This window comes from Rhinatrema bivittatum, chromosome 1 (genome assembly GCF_901001135.1).
Source record: "Rhinatrema bivittatum chromosome 1, aRhiBiv1.1, whole genome shotgun sequence".
Lineage (NCBI taxonomy): Eukaryota > Metazoa > Chordata > Amphibia > Gymnophiona > Rhinatrematidae > Rhinatrema > Rhinatrema bivittatum.
In genome coordinates this window covers 496,472,917-496,486,907 of record NC_042615.1, presented here as the reverse complement: position 1 = coordinate 496,486,907, position 13,991 = coordinate 496,472,917, and the positions used below count along the sequence as shown (strand labels likewise).

Genomic DNA, 13,991 nt, shown 5'->3' with positions numbered 1-13,991 from the left:
CACAACCTTCTATGGAGAGGGTTATCGGCAGGGTTAAAGGGGGAGTTGGGGCAGTCAGGCCTAGAGTCACTCCCCCAGTGAGACCTAGGCCCAGGAGTTTACCGGCCGGACTGGGCATTGGGCGATGAGGTGTCTTGCGGCCCCGCAGTAGAGATAGAGACTGCCCCGCCGATGTCTTTGGCACTCCTCGGGAGACAGAGGCCCATGACCCAAGTGCATGGGCTCCTCAGGAGGGCCCTTTGTAGGAGGAGGCGGTTGCGAACCAGGAGAGGCCTGCCGGGGGCATCTGGGCGTGGCTGCACGTCACTTGGAACTGGATAACTCCAGTGTTCTCTCCTGGAGGCGGCGGTCGATCCGGCCCGCTAAGTCGATTAATGCGTCCAGAGAAGCAGGAAGGTCACGGAGGGCCAACTCGTCCTTAATCCTAGGTGAAAGTCCATCCAAAAAAATGAATCTCGGGCAGGGTTCTTCCCAGTGGAGTTCGGTCGCCAGGGTCCTGAACTCAATGGTGTAGTCTAGCAAAGGGCGACCACCCTGACGAATGTGCAGGAGTTCGGTGCTGGTCGTGGCCCATCGTCTGGGGTTCTCGAAAACAGAGCGGAACAGCTGCAGGAAGCCAGGGAGGTCCAGAAGGATAGGGTCTGACCGCTCCCACAAGGGTGACGCCCAGGCCAAGGCCTTACCCTCGAGCAGGTACAGGATGTAGGTCGTCTTAGTGAGGTTGTCCGGAAATAGTGCCGCCTGAAGACAAAAGTGCATATTGCACTGGTTGAGGAACCCGTGACACTGCTGGGGATCACCCGCATAGCTGGGAGGAGCCGGCAGGGAAATGACCGGTCAGGGCAGTGAAGCCATCCCTGAGGCACTCGGGGCGGGTGAAGACGTAGAACCCCTGAGGCGTCTGAGTCCAGGCAGGCATTAAGATGCTCCATGGAGGCGGCAAGCGACTCTAGGACCTTTTGTTGCTCCAGTATCTTTTGTGCTAGTCCAGGTATGGTCTGCAGTGCTGAAGCCTCTAATCCTTGGCTTGCTGTTATGATCTTGGGACCCTGGGCCAAGGGGGAATTGGCGAAGCCAGGGAGAGCCTGAGACCCCGCTGGGGCTTCACAACTACTAGCCTCCATTCCCCGCAGGTTGAGCCCTTGGGTACCAGGGCTGGCTGGACTTACGTGGGGTCTCAGGTGCGGAGCATTTTGTGGTCCCGATGGTAGTGTGGGTCAGGGCCAGGCGGTGAATCTCATAGTCCATGGTCCAGGCATGGGTCAGGGCAGGCGGCGAATCTCGTAATCCGTAGTCCAAGCATGGGTCAGGGCAGGCGGCGAATCTCGTAATCCGTAGTCCAAGCATGAGTCAAGGATCCAAGCAAGGTTCAAGGGTCCAAGAAAGGTTCGAGGATCCAATGGGTCAGGAACTCGGAACTGGAACAGGGCACTCCAAGCAGGAGCAGGATCCAGGAAGCCAAGGCAAGGTCTGGAAGCAGGCCTTGCCTAGATATAGGCCGAAGCAAGGGAGTGGAGCCGGGGTACCTTCCTTTAAATGGAAATGAGTGGCGCGTGCCTAAGGATGCCAGAAGGCAACAGAAGCCGGATGGCCTTGGCCATGCTGGGAATGCCACGCCGGCGGCGGAAGCCCGGCACGGGGCAGGGCACGTCCACCACGGCCCACAGCCGCCACCAGAATCTATGGGCTGACCAGGACGCCGGCGCGAGGCCAGTGAGTGAAGGGAGCTGGCTGTGGGCCTCCACGGCTGGTTCCCATAACACCTCATGCCTGGCTCAGAAATAGCTGGGCAGCATGAAGACTGAAACTTTTAAGGGCAAGGAATGGGTGTAGGAGAAAGAGAGGAATGCAGGGGAAGAGAAAAGGGGGTGCTGAGCAAAGGGTGCAGGAAGAAAAAGAGGGAGATACTGGGCAGGAGGGGAAAGAGAGGGGGTACTTTACTGGAGCAACCTCCACCAGATGGCCAGCCTTGCCTTCGCCACCAAAAGAGACAGAGGTGTGCTGGAGCAGCACTGGTGAAATCCCTGATTCTCCTTCTACTCAGTAGATATTATCAGCTTTGATTCAAGACATTTGAAGCCTCAAGTTTCCTGGAATCAGTCCAGCGGAAACCTGAATCTTTGCTGAGTGCCCCTAGCAGAATCCCCCCTTCTCTCCATCCAGGAATTATAAGACATGCATCTCTGAGGGATCAAACCTTCTCACTGCTTTCTCTGTCCACTCCAACTTTGCTCCCTCCCTTTCACTGCAGAACAAGACAAGGAAGGGGAAGAACAACAGAAGAAAGTTCTGAGGCTGCCAGAGGAGGGGCGAGAGCAGGAACTTGAGAGATCTGAGACTAAAGGCTGGCAGGCACCCTGCAGTTTCTTTCTGAAGACTGAATTAAGAGGTCTGAGTGCTTTTAGGTATGTTGATTCCATGGCAGATTGTAAAATATGCTAATTTATGTGGTTTCACCCACAGCTTCACAATCTGGGAAGACTAGTGGCACTGGCTACAGGCAAGAATAAAATTGTTAATCACCATAAGTTAGAGCACCATGAAAAACTTTTTAGACATTTAAACTTGGTGTTTTTAAACATCTCTAAAATTGCTCAGTGACCCCAGTGGAGGCGTTTAAGAAATATCTGATAGACATTCTTAAAATCTCATTCAAAACTATGCCCCCAGTTAAAAGAATCTTCTAATTGCTAATGGTTAAGTATGGAAGCAATTAAATGGGAGTTTAGGGAGAAGCTCAATTGTGTGAGGACAGTTTGGACTTAACTGGACTTCTGAAGAGGTCAATACAGAAAGAATTGTTAAAGTTATTATACACGTAAAATATGCAAGCTTATGTTTATAAAACTGTTAAAGTCTGCATGTTGTTGAATTACAAATATATGCATGCACTGCAACAGATATATGTATGTTAGGCAGATATGCGTGGTATTTTCTTAAACTGTGCAGCTCCTGCCATACAGTTTATAAAATATTGGCATAAATCTCTGCACATCCACTTATGCTTGTAGAGTACTACGGACAGTTTTGAAAATTGGGCTGTATGTGTTACTTTCCCTGGAAAAATTATCTATACAAAAAGGAGGGGGAAAAGTTTAGAAATGAAAATGCATACATAAATTCTTTTTGAAAATTAATATAATATCCATGGGTAAAAAGTAACTGCAAGTTTTTTCCAGAGTGGACAGTTTGAAAGCTGCCCTTAGCAAGGGTTAAACACCAACCATAACTTCATGCAGTGAGAAAACAACCCCTGCTCTATATACTGGCAAACTGCTAAAAAATCACCGACAGCTTGCTGCCAAGACTTATTAAATGGAAATTCATATCAGCCTGTTGGCTCTCAGCTATCTGATCTGGAGTCTGGGCTCTGTCATCCTGTCAGCCGATACAAGACTCTTACCATTCTACATAAAGAAATTTACAAATGCAACAATTCTTCCCTGGACAATATGATTGCAATTCACAAATCACCCCGTTCTACAAGAACTACTGACAAATTGCAATTAATTATTCCCCCCCTATCATCTGTGAAACTATCCATAACTAGAAACAGAGCCTTCTCAATAGCTGGTCCCAAAGAATGGAACTCTATTCCACTTTACCTAAGTTCTACCAGAGAACCCAAATCATTCAAAAAAGATCTAAAAACATGGTTGTTTAGACAATCATTCCCAGACTAACTGAACTGCCTTAGTCTTTACTTTATATATCATACCTTCCTCACTAAGAATCTCCTAAAATGATTTGTAAATTGTTGTCTGCAAATATGTTATACTCTGCCTTTGCCGAGATGTTAGCTACCACTTAGTTATACTTGAATTATAATATGTTTCATGTATGATGTTGTTTTTTTTCTCTGTAAACCGGGGTGAAGGCACTCAGCTATACTTCAGTATAAAAAAGAATCTAAATAAATAAAATAAAAAAAAATATTGCGTCGAAGTACAGAAAAGCAGCACTTTTTGGGCTCCTCAAAAATGAATGCCTGGTCGTGGCAGGCATTAATTCTGGCAAGTAAAAATATGACTGTTAAGCGCATATTTTGTTTTTGTATTGGGGGAATAGATAATAGCCTCATCGACATGTGGTGAGCACTATTATCTATGCGCGCGATTGGACTTGCTAATCCCCATTTTGCATTGTGGGTTATGGTCGCATATCCAAAATGCGCGTCCAATCGCGCATTGCGGCCAGTGCACGGTATTGCATCGGCCTGTATGTTTGGCAATAATTTTCAGAAGAGCTGGAAGGTGTTGCAACATTTTTTCTCTCTCTTTCCCTTTCCATTGCTTTCAAGCTTAAAGTTTGGCTAGCTGTAAGTGCAGGCAGGGAAGGAGATGGGATCTTACTGTGAACTTCTAAATTTGACAACACAAAGCTAAAATGGCTAGAATAGTGATACCAATAACTCTAGGGATAAGTTTTAGATGATGGCTTCATTCAAAGAGACACCTACCCACAGTGTTATGTATTACTACAGCACTTACAATGAAGCAGTTAAGACTTTTATTAAGATGATGTACAGTTTCAGTACTCAGAAATATAAAATATATTTCATACAACAGCAAAGCAATTATAAATTATATAAATCAGTGTAATGTCAACTGAAAATAATTTTTACAACTGAAGCATCAAAACATCCTAGCAAAGAGTCATATTGTTTTCTCAGATTTTATGATGGATAATAGAAACAATCAAATCAACCTGACATTTATTTAATAGGAATCTGAGAGGAATTAATTATTTTGCAGTGATCAGAAACCTGATTGATGATTTTCGGAGGTTTCTCCTCCTAAAGGACACCTTCCATGATGGAAAATCCTTGCCCAGGATTGTCTGAGCTTGGAATTGCTCAGGATCAGGATCACAGAGTGCAGAGAGGGGAAGGCAGCAGTTCCAATTGAAATAAAAAATGTCCAGGGACTTTCGCTGGACAACCAAAACATTATCTCCAAGATTCTGCATATGAAATAGAAAGCACATAAAAGGAAAAAAGAAGTCATGACTTTAATGGCAGTGAAATGGGCCTCCAGACTGGGGTTAGAGAAAGCCATGGAGTTGCTTTTCATTTGCCAGGTGTGACTCCAGAGGGATCTAATCAATAGAACAGTTGCCAAACAAAATAAGAAGAAGGGCGGGAAGTATCCAAGGCATAATACAAGAATCAAAGAAATGTAATTTTTATATATCACTTCCAGTCTACCTGCATTTGGTGTGATCCTTTTTGTGAAATTGTATTGGTGTTCCTTGCATAAATCCCAGGCTAATGTACAATTAGTGAGATTGCTGTTGTTTGGGGAGAGACCAGTGGTGGAGTTGCTGTGGTATTCCTTGTAGTATCCCCAGGCTGAGGGAATGCTGGTGACTATGGATGCCAGCACGGAGCCCAGGAGCACCCAGGGCACTATCCCAGGGATCTTTAATTTCAGAAACATGAAGAGGGGATGGCTGAAGTTAGCAATCTTGACACAATAGAAGACACAAAGCCAGCAAGAAAACCAAAAGCTTGCAAGTTCTAGACATGCCCAGGTATAGAATAAGGTGTTAGTAGATTTTATATCAGTAATGAAGTCTGGATAAACTGCAAATAAAATCTTGACCAGCATTATTTCCCATTGAAAGCAGAATCTAGCTGCACCGAGACTGATCAGAATGACATCAATTGAATTCAGATGTCTGCTCTTCACCCAGTCAATGCCATTTACAGCCACAATGAATCCATTGACCACACTCCCTAGCGCTGTAAAAGCAGCGAGGATGATCAGTGTGACAGTCTGAACTGTGGGTAACATCCTTCTCCCGCTAGAATCACTGGTTACAATTCAGTCAAAGCAGTCAAAGTTCCACTGCTCTGCTCATGCTGGACTGACAGACAGACCCTGCACTCTCTGACTTATTGCTTCAGTCTTAGAATCTGCAGAGGGTGAGCTCAGCGATAGGACAGGAGGAAGATTTTTATGTTTTACTCAGGAAGGGACAAAGCATGAACAGGGATGCAAATGTCAGATGGATTCTGTTACCAAGTACTGTATCATAAACAAATTTTGTCATTTCCTGTTTAAAGTATTTTTAGACTTTGTTCATGTATTTGGGTTCAGGGTATCTAAAGAAATATTTGTTGAGTTTGAGAAAGATTAACTCTAACGAGAGCTATAATAAAAGTGTTTTACCTGCTGAAATGGGAAAATCAAAACTTGTTTCCACCCCTTTTTACTGCGTGTAAAAGTACCCATGCTGCTCATGGCGTGGGGAGTTTTATCTAGTGCAGAAAAAGGGAAGGGTTAGTTTGGGAGAGAGAAAGTACACATGGGAATTTCTATGCATACTTTCCAGAGATATATTTATACCAGCTGCAAAGCACCTGATTCCCACTGTACTGCATTTTCAAAGGGAAACTCTCTGGGGAGATTCCCTTTGAAAATGTGTTTATAATCCTGCAGATATGATGTGCCCATGGGACAGCAAGCCCTATGTTGTTTATTTCTTGCCCTCTCGCAGGCCGATACAGTAAAGTGCGGCCGCGGTTACCCTGCTTCTAACCCGCTTTCTACTCATAATGTGGCCGCGTTAGCCCAACCTGTTACGGCTATGGCTGCTGTGCAACCGCCTCACCACCAGGGGTCCCTCTAGAGCTGGCTCTCCTGACAGGCCCAGTCTATCTCCCTTCTCCTCTCTATGTTCTGGGCTTGCCCTTATAACCCTGCCTGACAGTTCCCTCAGGGCTTCGGCATCGAGCTCGCCTGGGCTCCCTGCTCTAGCCTGCCTTCCTTGCTTGCTGTGCGTGTGGTCCTTTGACCTTGCTTTGCCTAGCCTTGCGTGGCCTTCGGGCCTTCTACCTTGTCTTGCCTTGCGTGGCCTTCGGGCCTTCTACCTTGTCTTGCCTTGCCTTGCGTGGCCTTTGGGCCTTCTGTCTTGCCTTGCCTTGCCTTGCGCGGCCTTCGGGCCTTCTGTCTTGCCTTGCCTTGCCTTGCGCGGCCTTCGGGCCTTCTGTCTTGCCTTGCCTTGCCTTGCGCGGCCTTCGGGCCTTCTGTCTTGCCTTGCCTTGCTTTGCCTTGCGCGGCCTTCGGGCCTTCTGTCTTGCCTTGCCTTGCCTTGCCTTGCGCGGCCTTCGGGCCTTCTGTCTTGCCTTGCCTTGCCTTGCGCGGCCTTCGGGCCTTCTGTCTTGCCTTGCCTTGCCTTGCGCGGCCTTCGGGCCTTCTGTCTTGCCTTGCCTTGCCTTGCGCGGCCTTCGGGCCTTCTACCTTGTGCTGTGTATGGTCTTCGGACCTTCTGCCCTGCCCTGCCTTGCTTACTGTGCGTGTGGTCCTACGGGCCCTCTGCTCTACTGTCTGTGTGTGTTTGGCCTACGGGCTCTCTGCCCTGCTTACTGTGTGTGGCCTACGGGCCTTCTGACCTGCCTTGCCCCGCTTACGGTGTGTGGCCTACGGGCCTTCTGTGCGTGTGTGGCCTACGGGCCTTCTGACCTGCCTTGCCCCGCTTACGGTGTGTGGCCTACGGGCCTTCTGTGCGTGTGTGGCCTACGGGCCTTCTGACCTGCCTTGCCCCGCTTACGGTGTGTGGCCTACGGGCCTTCTGTGTGTGTGTGGCCTACGGGCCTTCTGACCTGCCTTGCCCCGCTTACGGTGTGTGGCCTACGGGCCTTCTGTGTGTGTGTGGCCTACGGGCCTTCTGACCTGCCCTGCCCCGCTTACGGTGTGTGGCCTACGGGCCTTCTGACCTGCCTTGCCCCGCTTACGGTGTCTGGCCTACGGGCCTTCTGTGTGTGTGTGGCCTACGGGCCTTCTGACCTGCCTTGCTCTGCCTCCTGCCCTGACCCAGCCTGAACCTAGACACTGCTATCTGCCTCCTGCCCTGACCCAGCCTGGACCCAGACCCTGCTAACTGCCGCCTGCCCTGACCCAGCCTAGACCCAGACACTGCTACTTGCTGTCTGCCCTGACCCAGCCGGGCCCCAGACACGGTTTCCATCCATCCCTGTCTCTCTCCACCTGGAGCCACCCTTTTGGGTGGTGTTCACTACCCCTGAACTCAGCCCAAGCGTAACACAACCCGCGATTCACTATCCCTTTTAACCCATCCTTACCGCTTCTTAAAATCAACGGGTACCCCTTTCCGCCCGCGGCATGTATATGAGATGTAAACGATCGGATTAGCTATACCCCCCCATTCAGTAACGCACGCCCCGACTATCGCCTTTTTAACCTGCAGTTTAGCCGCACGTTTAACCTGCTAATTTACTGCTTACCCCTACCCCTGCGTTAGAGGCAGGGGTAAGGGTAGACGGCAAACTTTCCCCCAAAAGAAAACCTAAAAACCCCTCCTCCCTAAGCGACTCGACATGTAAAATATGTAAAACCTAAAATTCCCTCCTCCCGAAGCGACTCGACATGTAAAATATGTGAATAAGTGTAACCAACTTACTTTTTGTTTCTTTTCCAGCCCTTTCATCCTTCTCTGCCATCCTCCGGAGGGGGCAGCCAGTGGCGAAAGTGGCTTCCAGCGGCCCCCGCCGGCGAAGACGGACGAACGCACGCCCGTACTGCACGGGCGCTCAAGCCAGCGAAAGCACATGGACGGGCGTGCGTGACATCACGCACGCCCGTCCATGTGCTTTCGCTGGCTTGAGCGCCTGTCAATATGGGCGCTCTAGCCAGCGAAGCGCATGACGTCACGGCATACGCTTCGCTGGCTAGAGCGCCCAAATTGACGGGTGCTCAAGCCAATGAAAGCACATGAACGCGCATGCGTGACGTCACGGCGTACGTCACGCACGCCCGTCCATGTGCTTTCGCTGTCTTGAACACCCATGCACTACGGGCGTGCGTTCGTCCGTCTTCGCCGGCGGGGGCCGCTGGAAGCTGCTTTCGCCGCCGGCTGCCCCCTCCAGTACCTGTCATTTCAAATGTCATTTGAAATGACAGGTACCAGCGCACCCAGGATACTGTATAGGCGCTGTATAAAGTGCCTATACAGTAAAATGGATTGCGCTTCATGGACGCGCGTTGGACACGTCGGCTTGAATTTCCATTCGATTTTAATACAGTATCGAGCGGTAGGTGAGCCAGACTGTGCGTGCGGCAAACGCGGGTGCGTCCGGCACTAACGCAGCTCTTCCTACCGCTCCTTACTGTACGGCCCGAGAGAGAGCTGTCCGGTTGGCAAAAGTCTGCGCAAATGTTTTACCTGCAAACTTTGCTCCAATTTTCAAAAGGATAATACACATGAACTTCCACTTTAAAATTCATTGTAGGTACAAAGTACCTACAATGAATTTTGTACCCCATTATATGTCCAAAGAAAATAATGTGCATAGATTTGAAAATGCAATCTGTCATGGCATCTGCCATTCACTTTCAGAAGACACTGAAGGCAGTTTTTTTACTGTTAACATCGGTGTTTAACAACTACCTGGCTCTGCAAGTTTCTCCCAGTAATTTCTTTCTTTACGTCCAGGTTCATTCCCTTTCAAGGGAATGAACCTGGACTAAGCAGAGTCAAGGGACTCTGCTTAGTCAAATGGTGATGGAACCCACAAGGGGAGGAATGCTATTGAACCTTGTCTCACAAATGGAGATAGTATCTCTAATGTCCAGGTAGGTGCCCATCTGAGCACCAGTGATCATCAGACAGTATGGTTTGATAAGGCGACTAAGATGGAGAGAAGTCACACGAAGATAAACGTCATAGATTTTAGAAAAACAATCTTGAGGAGCATCTAGAAGGGAAAATGGAATATCAATGGGCTAAATTAAAAGGAGATATAACGAAGATAACAAATCTTTATATAAGAAAAGGGAATAAAAGTAAGAGGAAATGGAAACCGGTTCTCTAAAGAGGTGGCTGAAAAAATAAAGGCAAAAAGATCAGCATTCAAAAAGTACAAAGGAACACAAAAAGAGGCATATAGGGAAGAATATCTGGTGAAGCTGAAAGAGATGAAGAAAGAAATCAAGATGGCAACAGCTCAAGTGAAAGCAAGGATCACCAAAGAGGTAAAGTGAAATGGCAAACATTTTTCCAGGTATATCAAAGAAAGAAGGAAGGCCAGAGGTGGCATTTTACGATTGAAAGGTGACAAGGGTCATTGTGTGGAGAAAGATGAGAAAAAAGCAGGAACATTAAACAAACACTTTATTTTGGTGTTCCTTAAAAAAAGACCACTGCTGGTCTATAAGAGCATGGATGGGAGTGAGGCAGATACCACTCTGTTTATGAGAGAGTTCAGGTGGAACTAGTGAAAATGAAAGTGGACAAAGCCATGGGACCGATGGTATACATCCCAGGATACTGAGGGAGCTCGGAGAGGTGCTGGTGGCTCCGCTGAAAGACCTGTTCAGTAGCTCATTGGAAACAGGACTGGTGCCACAAGACTGGAGAAAGGCACTTGTGATGCCACGTCACAAAAATGGTAACAGGGAGGAGCCTGGAAACTATATGCTGGTTAGCCTTACTTCTGTAGTAGTAAATCTAATGGAGACACTTCTAAAGGAAAGGATAGTGAACTATGCAATGCACTGAGTTGCATGATCCGAGGCAACATGGTTTTACCAGGGGAAGATTGTGCTAGATAAATCTGATTAACTTTTTTGAAGGAAGAACACTTGTTGCGATTTATCTGGATTTCAGCAAAGCTTTTGATATGGACCCCGCATCGGAGGCTCCTGAACAAATTGAAAAACCTGGGAATGGGGCCCATGATGGTGGAATGGATCAGAAATTAGTTGACTGACAGATGACAGTAAGTAGTTGTAAATGTAACCTACTCTGAGGGGGTAGAATGGTAAGTGGAGTGCCTCAGGGATCGGTTCTGTTCATTATATTTGTGAGCGATATTGTAGAAGGGTTAAAAGGAAAAGTTTATCTTTTTGCAGATGACACCAGCATCTACAACTGAGTGGCCATGCCTGAAGGAGTACAGAAACTGAAATGTGATCTAAGAAAACTTGAAGACCGGTGAAATTTTTGGCAGCTGGGATTCAGTACCAAGAAGTGCAGAGTCATGTATTTGGGGTGCAGAAAGTCTGATGTGCATGGACTAGAAGAGAGACCTCAGGGTGATAATGTTTGACAATGGGTAGGTGGGGAAGCAATGTGATAAGGCAGTGGCTAAGGCTAGAAGGATATTGCGCTGCATAGAGATCCATGGGCTGCGCACACATGCATGCCGGATTTTTAAATCCGTGCACACATGTGCGGGCGGTGTGCACGGGGGGAATTTTAGTAAGTTATGTGTGGCGATGCAATCGGGCTTTCCCCCGTTCCTTCCCAGTCCGCTCCAATTAAGCAGTTTGGAACAGAGGCAGTGCAGCTAAGCTTGCACATGAAGCTTGCACATGAAGCACACACAAGTAAAGCAGCTGCAAAATGTCCCCACTCCTCCCCACCCCCTAAACCTGTCCCAGCAACTTACGAGTTTTCGGTTTAACTACTTACTGCTTCCCTGGAGCAGAAGTTTGTGTGCGCTGGCTGACTGCCAGCACACGCTTCCCTGGGACAGCGACTAATGGCCGCTGTCCCGGCCAGTCTCCGTCCCAACCTGCCCCCGTCCCGCCCCTTTTACAGGGCTCGGCAATTGTGCGCATATCAGCACGTATGCGCGTGGCTAGGCTTTTTTGAAAATGCGCGCAGGGCCCAGCCACATGCATAAATGCCGATATTTGTGTGCGTGGCCCTTTTAAAATCCACTCGATATAGTGGCAGTTTGGGGACTTTTTTTCCTCTACACTTGGCATAGAGAGAAACCCAAGTCTCCAGGGGAGGAAAAGAAAGTAGAGAGTGTGGTTGCAAAAGAAGCAGTGTAGCTAAGCTTGCACATGAAGACACACAAGTAAAGTAGCTGCAAAATGTTTCTGTTGGAACACAGAGAGTTGAGCAAGAGGACCTGTGGCTCTAAACAAGGTATAGAGCACAGGAGTGTACAGAGTACTGAGGACTGTTAAAGACTGTGACTCAGGGAGGAGAACAAAGGCAAACAGTTTTAAAATTTTCTTCAATACAGAGAGCTGCATCTTAGGGCCTGAAGGAAAAATAAAAATTTTTAAATGTTTGTTTGTAATTAAGGGGATAAGCTCTGCTTGCCTAGTCAGGGTTATAAGTGAGTTAATGGCTGGAGAACCAGGATTCCCCCCCCCCCCCCCTTTTTTTAATACCTTTACACAGGGCTCGGGAGGAGAGAAAGGACTGTGATCAGAAGAAGGTTTCTCTTCTTGCACCGGGCCCTGTCTAGTACAGGGCCAACGGAGACCAAAACGCTGAACCCTGACCCCGCCCAGTGATGTCAGAGATCGGGGTCCAGAGGGGCTTTAAAAACTGCTCTGCTGCGGCGCGACAGACGCCGCCGGCGCGTTGCCTAAGCTGTGCGTGCCAAAGGGGCATGCGGCTTTGTCCGGAAAAAATTCAATAAGACCTTTGTTAACACCTTAACGGACTCGGAGTATAGATTGACCTCCTACCCAGATCAGCACTTCATCTCATTGGAAAAAGAAGAAAGGAAGGAGAACACGGTGAGCTGCTGTAATTGCTCTGTCCGGGGTAAGACTTTTTGACTATTTCTGTGTTAGATATGCCCCCGAAGAGAAAAGGGAAAGTTAGAGTTTGTCCCTCTTCTCAAACGATCCCTCCAGGACAGCGTACAATTCCACAATACACAGCACTCCAACCACAAATGGAAGGGGCGAATACCCCCATTGATGTGATGGTTGAAGGAGCCTCTGTCTCATCCGAGGAAGTCGCGCTGAGCCCCCCAGCCCTGAGAAAACATTTGTCAACAAACTTGCAAGAATCTTCTGAGGTTGTTTAGCTAACTCATGAGCCAGTGAGCTCTTTTAGCATCTCGGAGGGAACATCAGAGGCTTCGGAGAGTTTAAAATCTGTGACAAATCAAGAGCTTAGGGTCACTGCAGTACATGATGAGATTCCTCAATCTTCAGTTTTCGAAAATCTTTATTCTAAACCACCTGTAGTGACCTTAGACTCCCTATGGGAGCTAATGGTACAACAAGGAATGGAAGTTAAAAAATGTTCCCAGCAAATTTCTGAATGTGCACAAAAAGTGGATATCCATATTCAAGATTCTTAAATTAAAGTAGATGAACAGCAAAAACGTATTCAAGGGCTTGAAGATGGGGCAAAAAAAGGGCTAGAGATACAATCTACAAAAATTCAAGAACAACTAGCATTAAATAGAAAGATTGAATTTATGGAAAATCGTCTGAGACGTCTTATTTATTTATTTATTTATTTATTTAAAATCTTTTCTATACCGTCGTTCAGTATATTACCGTCACAACGGTTTACATATAGACACATGTAGTAAATTGTACATGCAACTGTTCCTATTATTAGTAACGGAGGTGCCTGATGATCTCGGTATCATCGTTTCATAGTATTGGCTAAGGGCCAGATTTTAAAAAGCATTTACATGCGTAAATCTGGGTTTTACGCATGTAAATGCACTTTACTCGAGTAAGTGGGCTTTTGAAAATTGCTACAATATATGCCATTGAATCGTCCATAGGATTTATTCGCATAAGTGCACTTTACGTGAGTAAATGGTTTTTGAAAATTGCTACAATAGTAGTTACATTTATGCGCGTAACTCCTTTGAAAATTACCCCCTAAATGTTCAGTGATTATTAATCTGACCTGTGACTAAGATAAAGACTGTTAAATTATACATTTAATTTAAAAGGTGCAATAGACAAACCATGAAGTACATACATATAATGTGCTAGTGCTGTATGAAGATTTTATGTGTACAGCTTTGAGCGTTTCTCTCTTTCTTGCTCTCTTTGTGGAAAGGCTTCTCTAAAGAGCCATGTCTTTAAGCTCTTTTTGAAAGTCTTGAACTCTCTCTGTAGTCTTATCTCTGTGGGCATGGTGTTCCATATTATCGGCCCGGCCAATGATAGTGCTCTTTCTCTGACTTGTGTTAGTTTTGCAGTTTTTACTGAGGGGATGGTTAGGAGGACTTTGTTGGCAGATCTCAG

The 13,991-nt window shown here is 47.1% G+C and overlaps 1 protein-coding gene across 1 annotated transcript; it reads right to left on the bottom strand.

Moving 5' to 3' along the window:
- Positions 1–4,757: 4,757 nt before the first annotated feature.
- LOC115098064 (taste receptor type 2 member 40-like) lies at positions 4,758–5,795 on the bottom strand. Its single transcript, XM_029614365.1, has one exon. The coding sequence runs from the start codon at positions 5,793–5,795 to the stop codon at positions 4,758–4,760; it is 1,038 nt and encodes a 345-aa protein (XP_029470225.1).
- Positions 5,796–13,991: the final 8,196 nt, after the last annotated feature.

Bases quoted from the DNA above. Each gene is read 5' to 3' on its own strand.
- LOC115098064 (XM_029614365.1), bottom strand. From the start codon at position 5,795: ATGTTACCCACAGTTCAGACTGTCACACTGATCATCCTCGCTGCTTTT.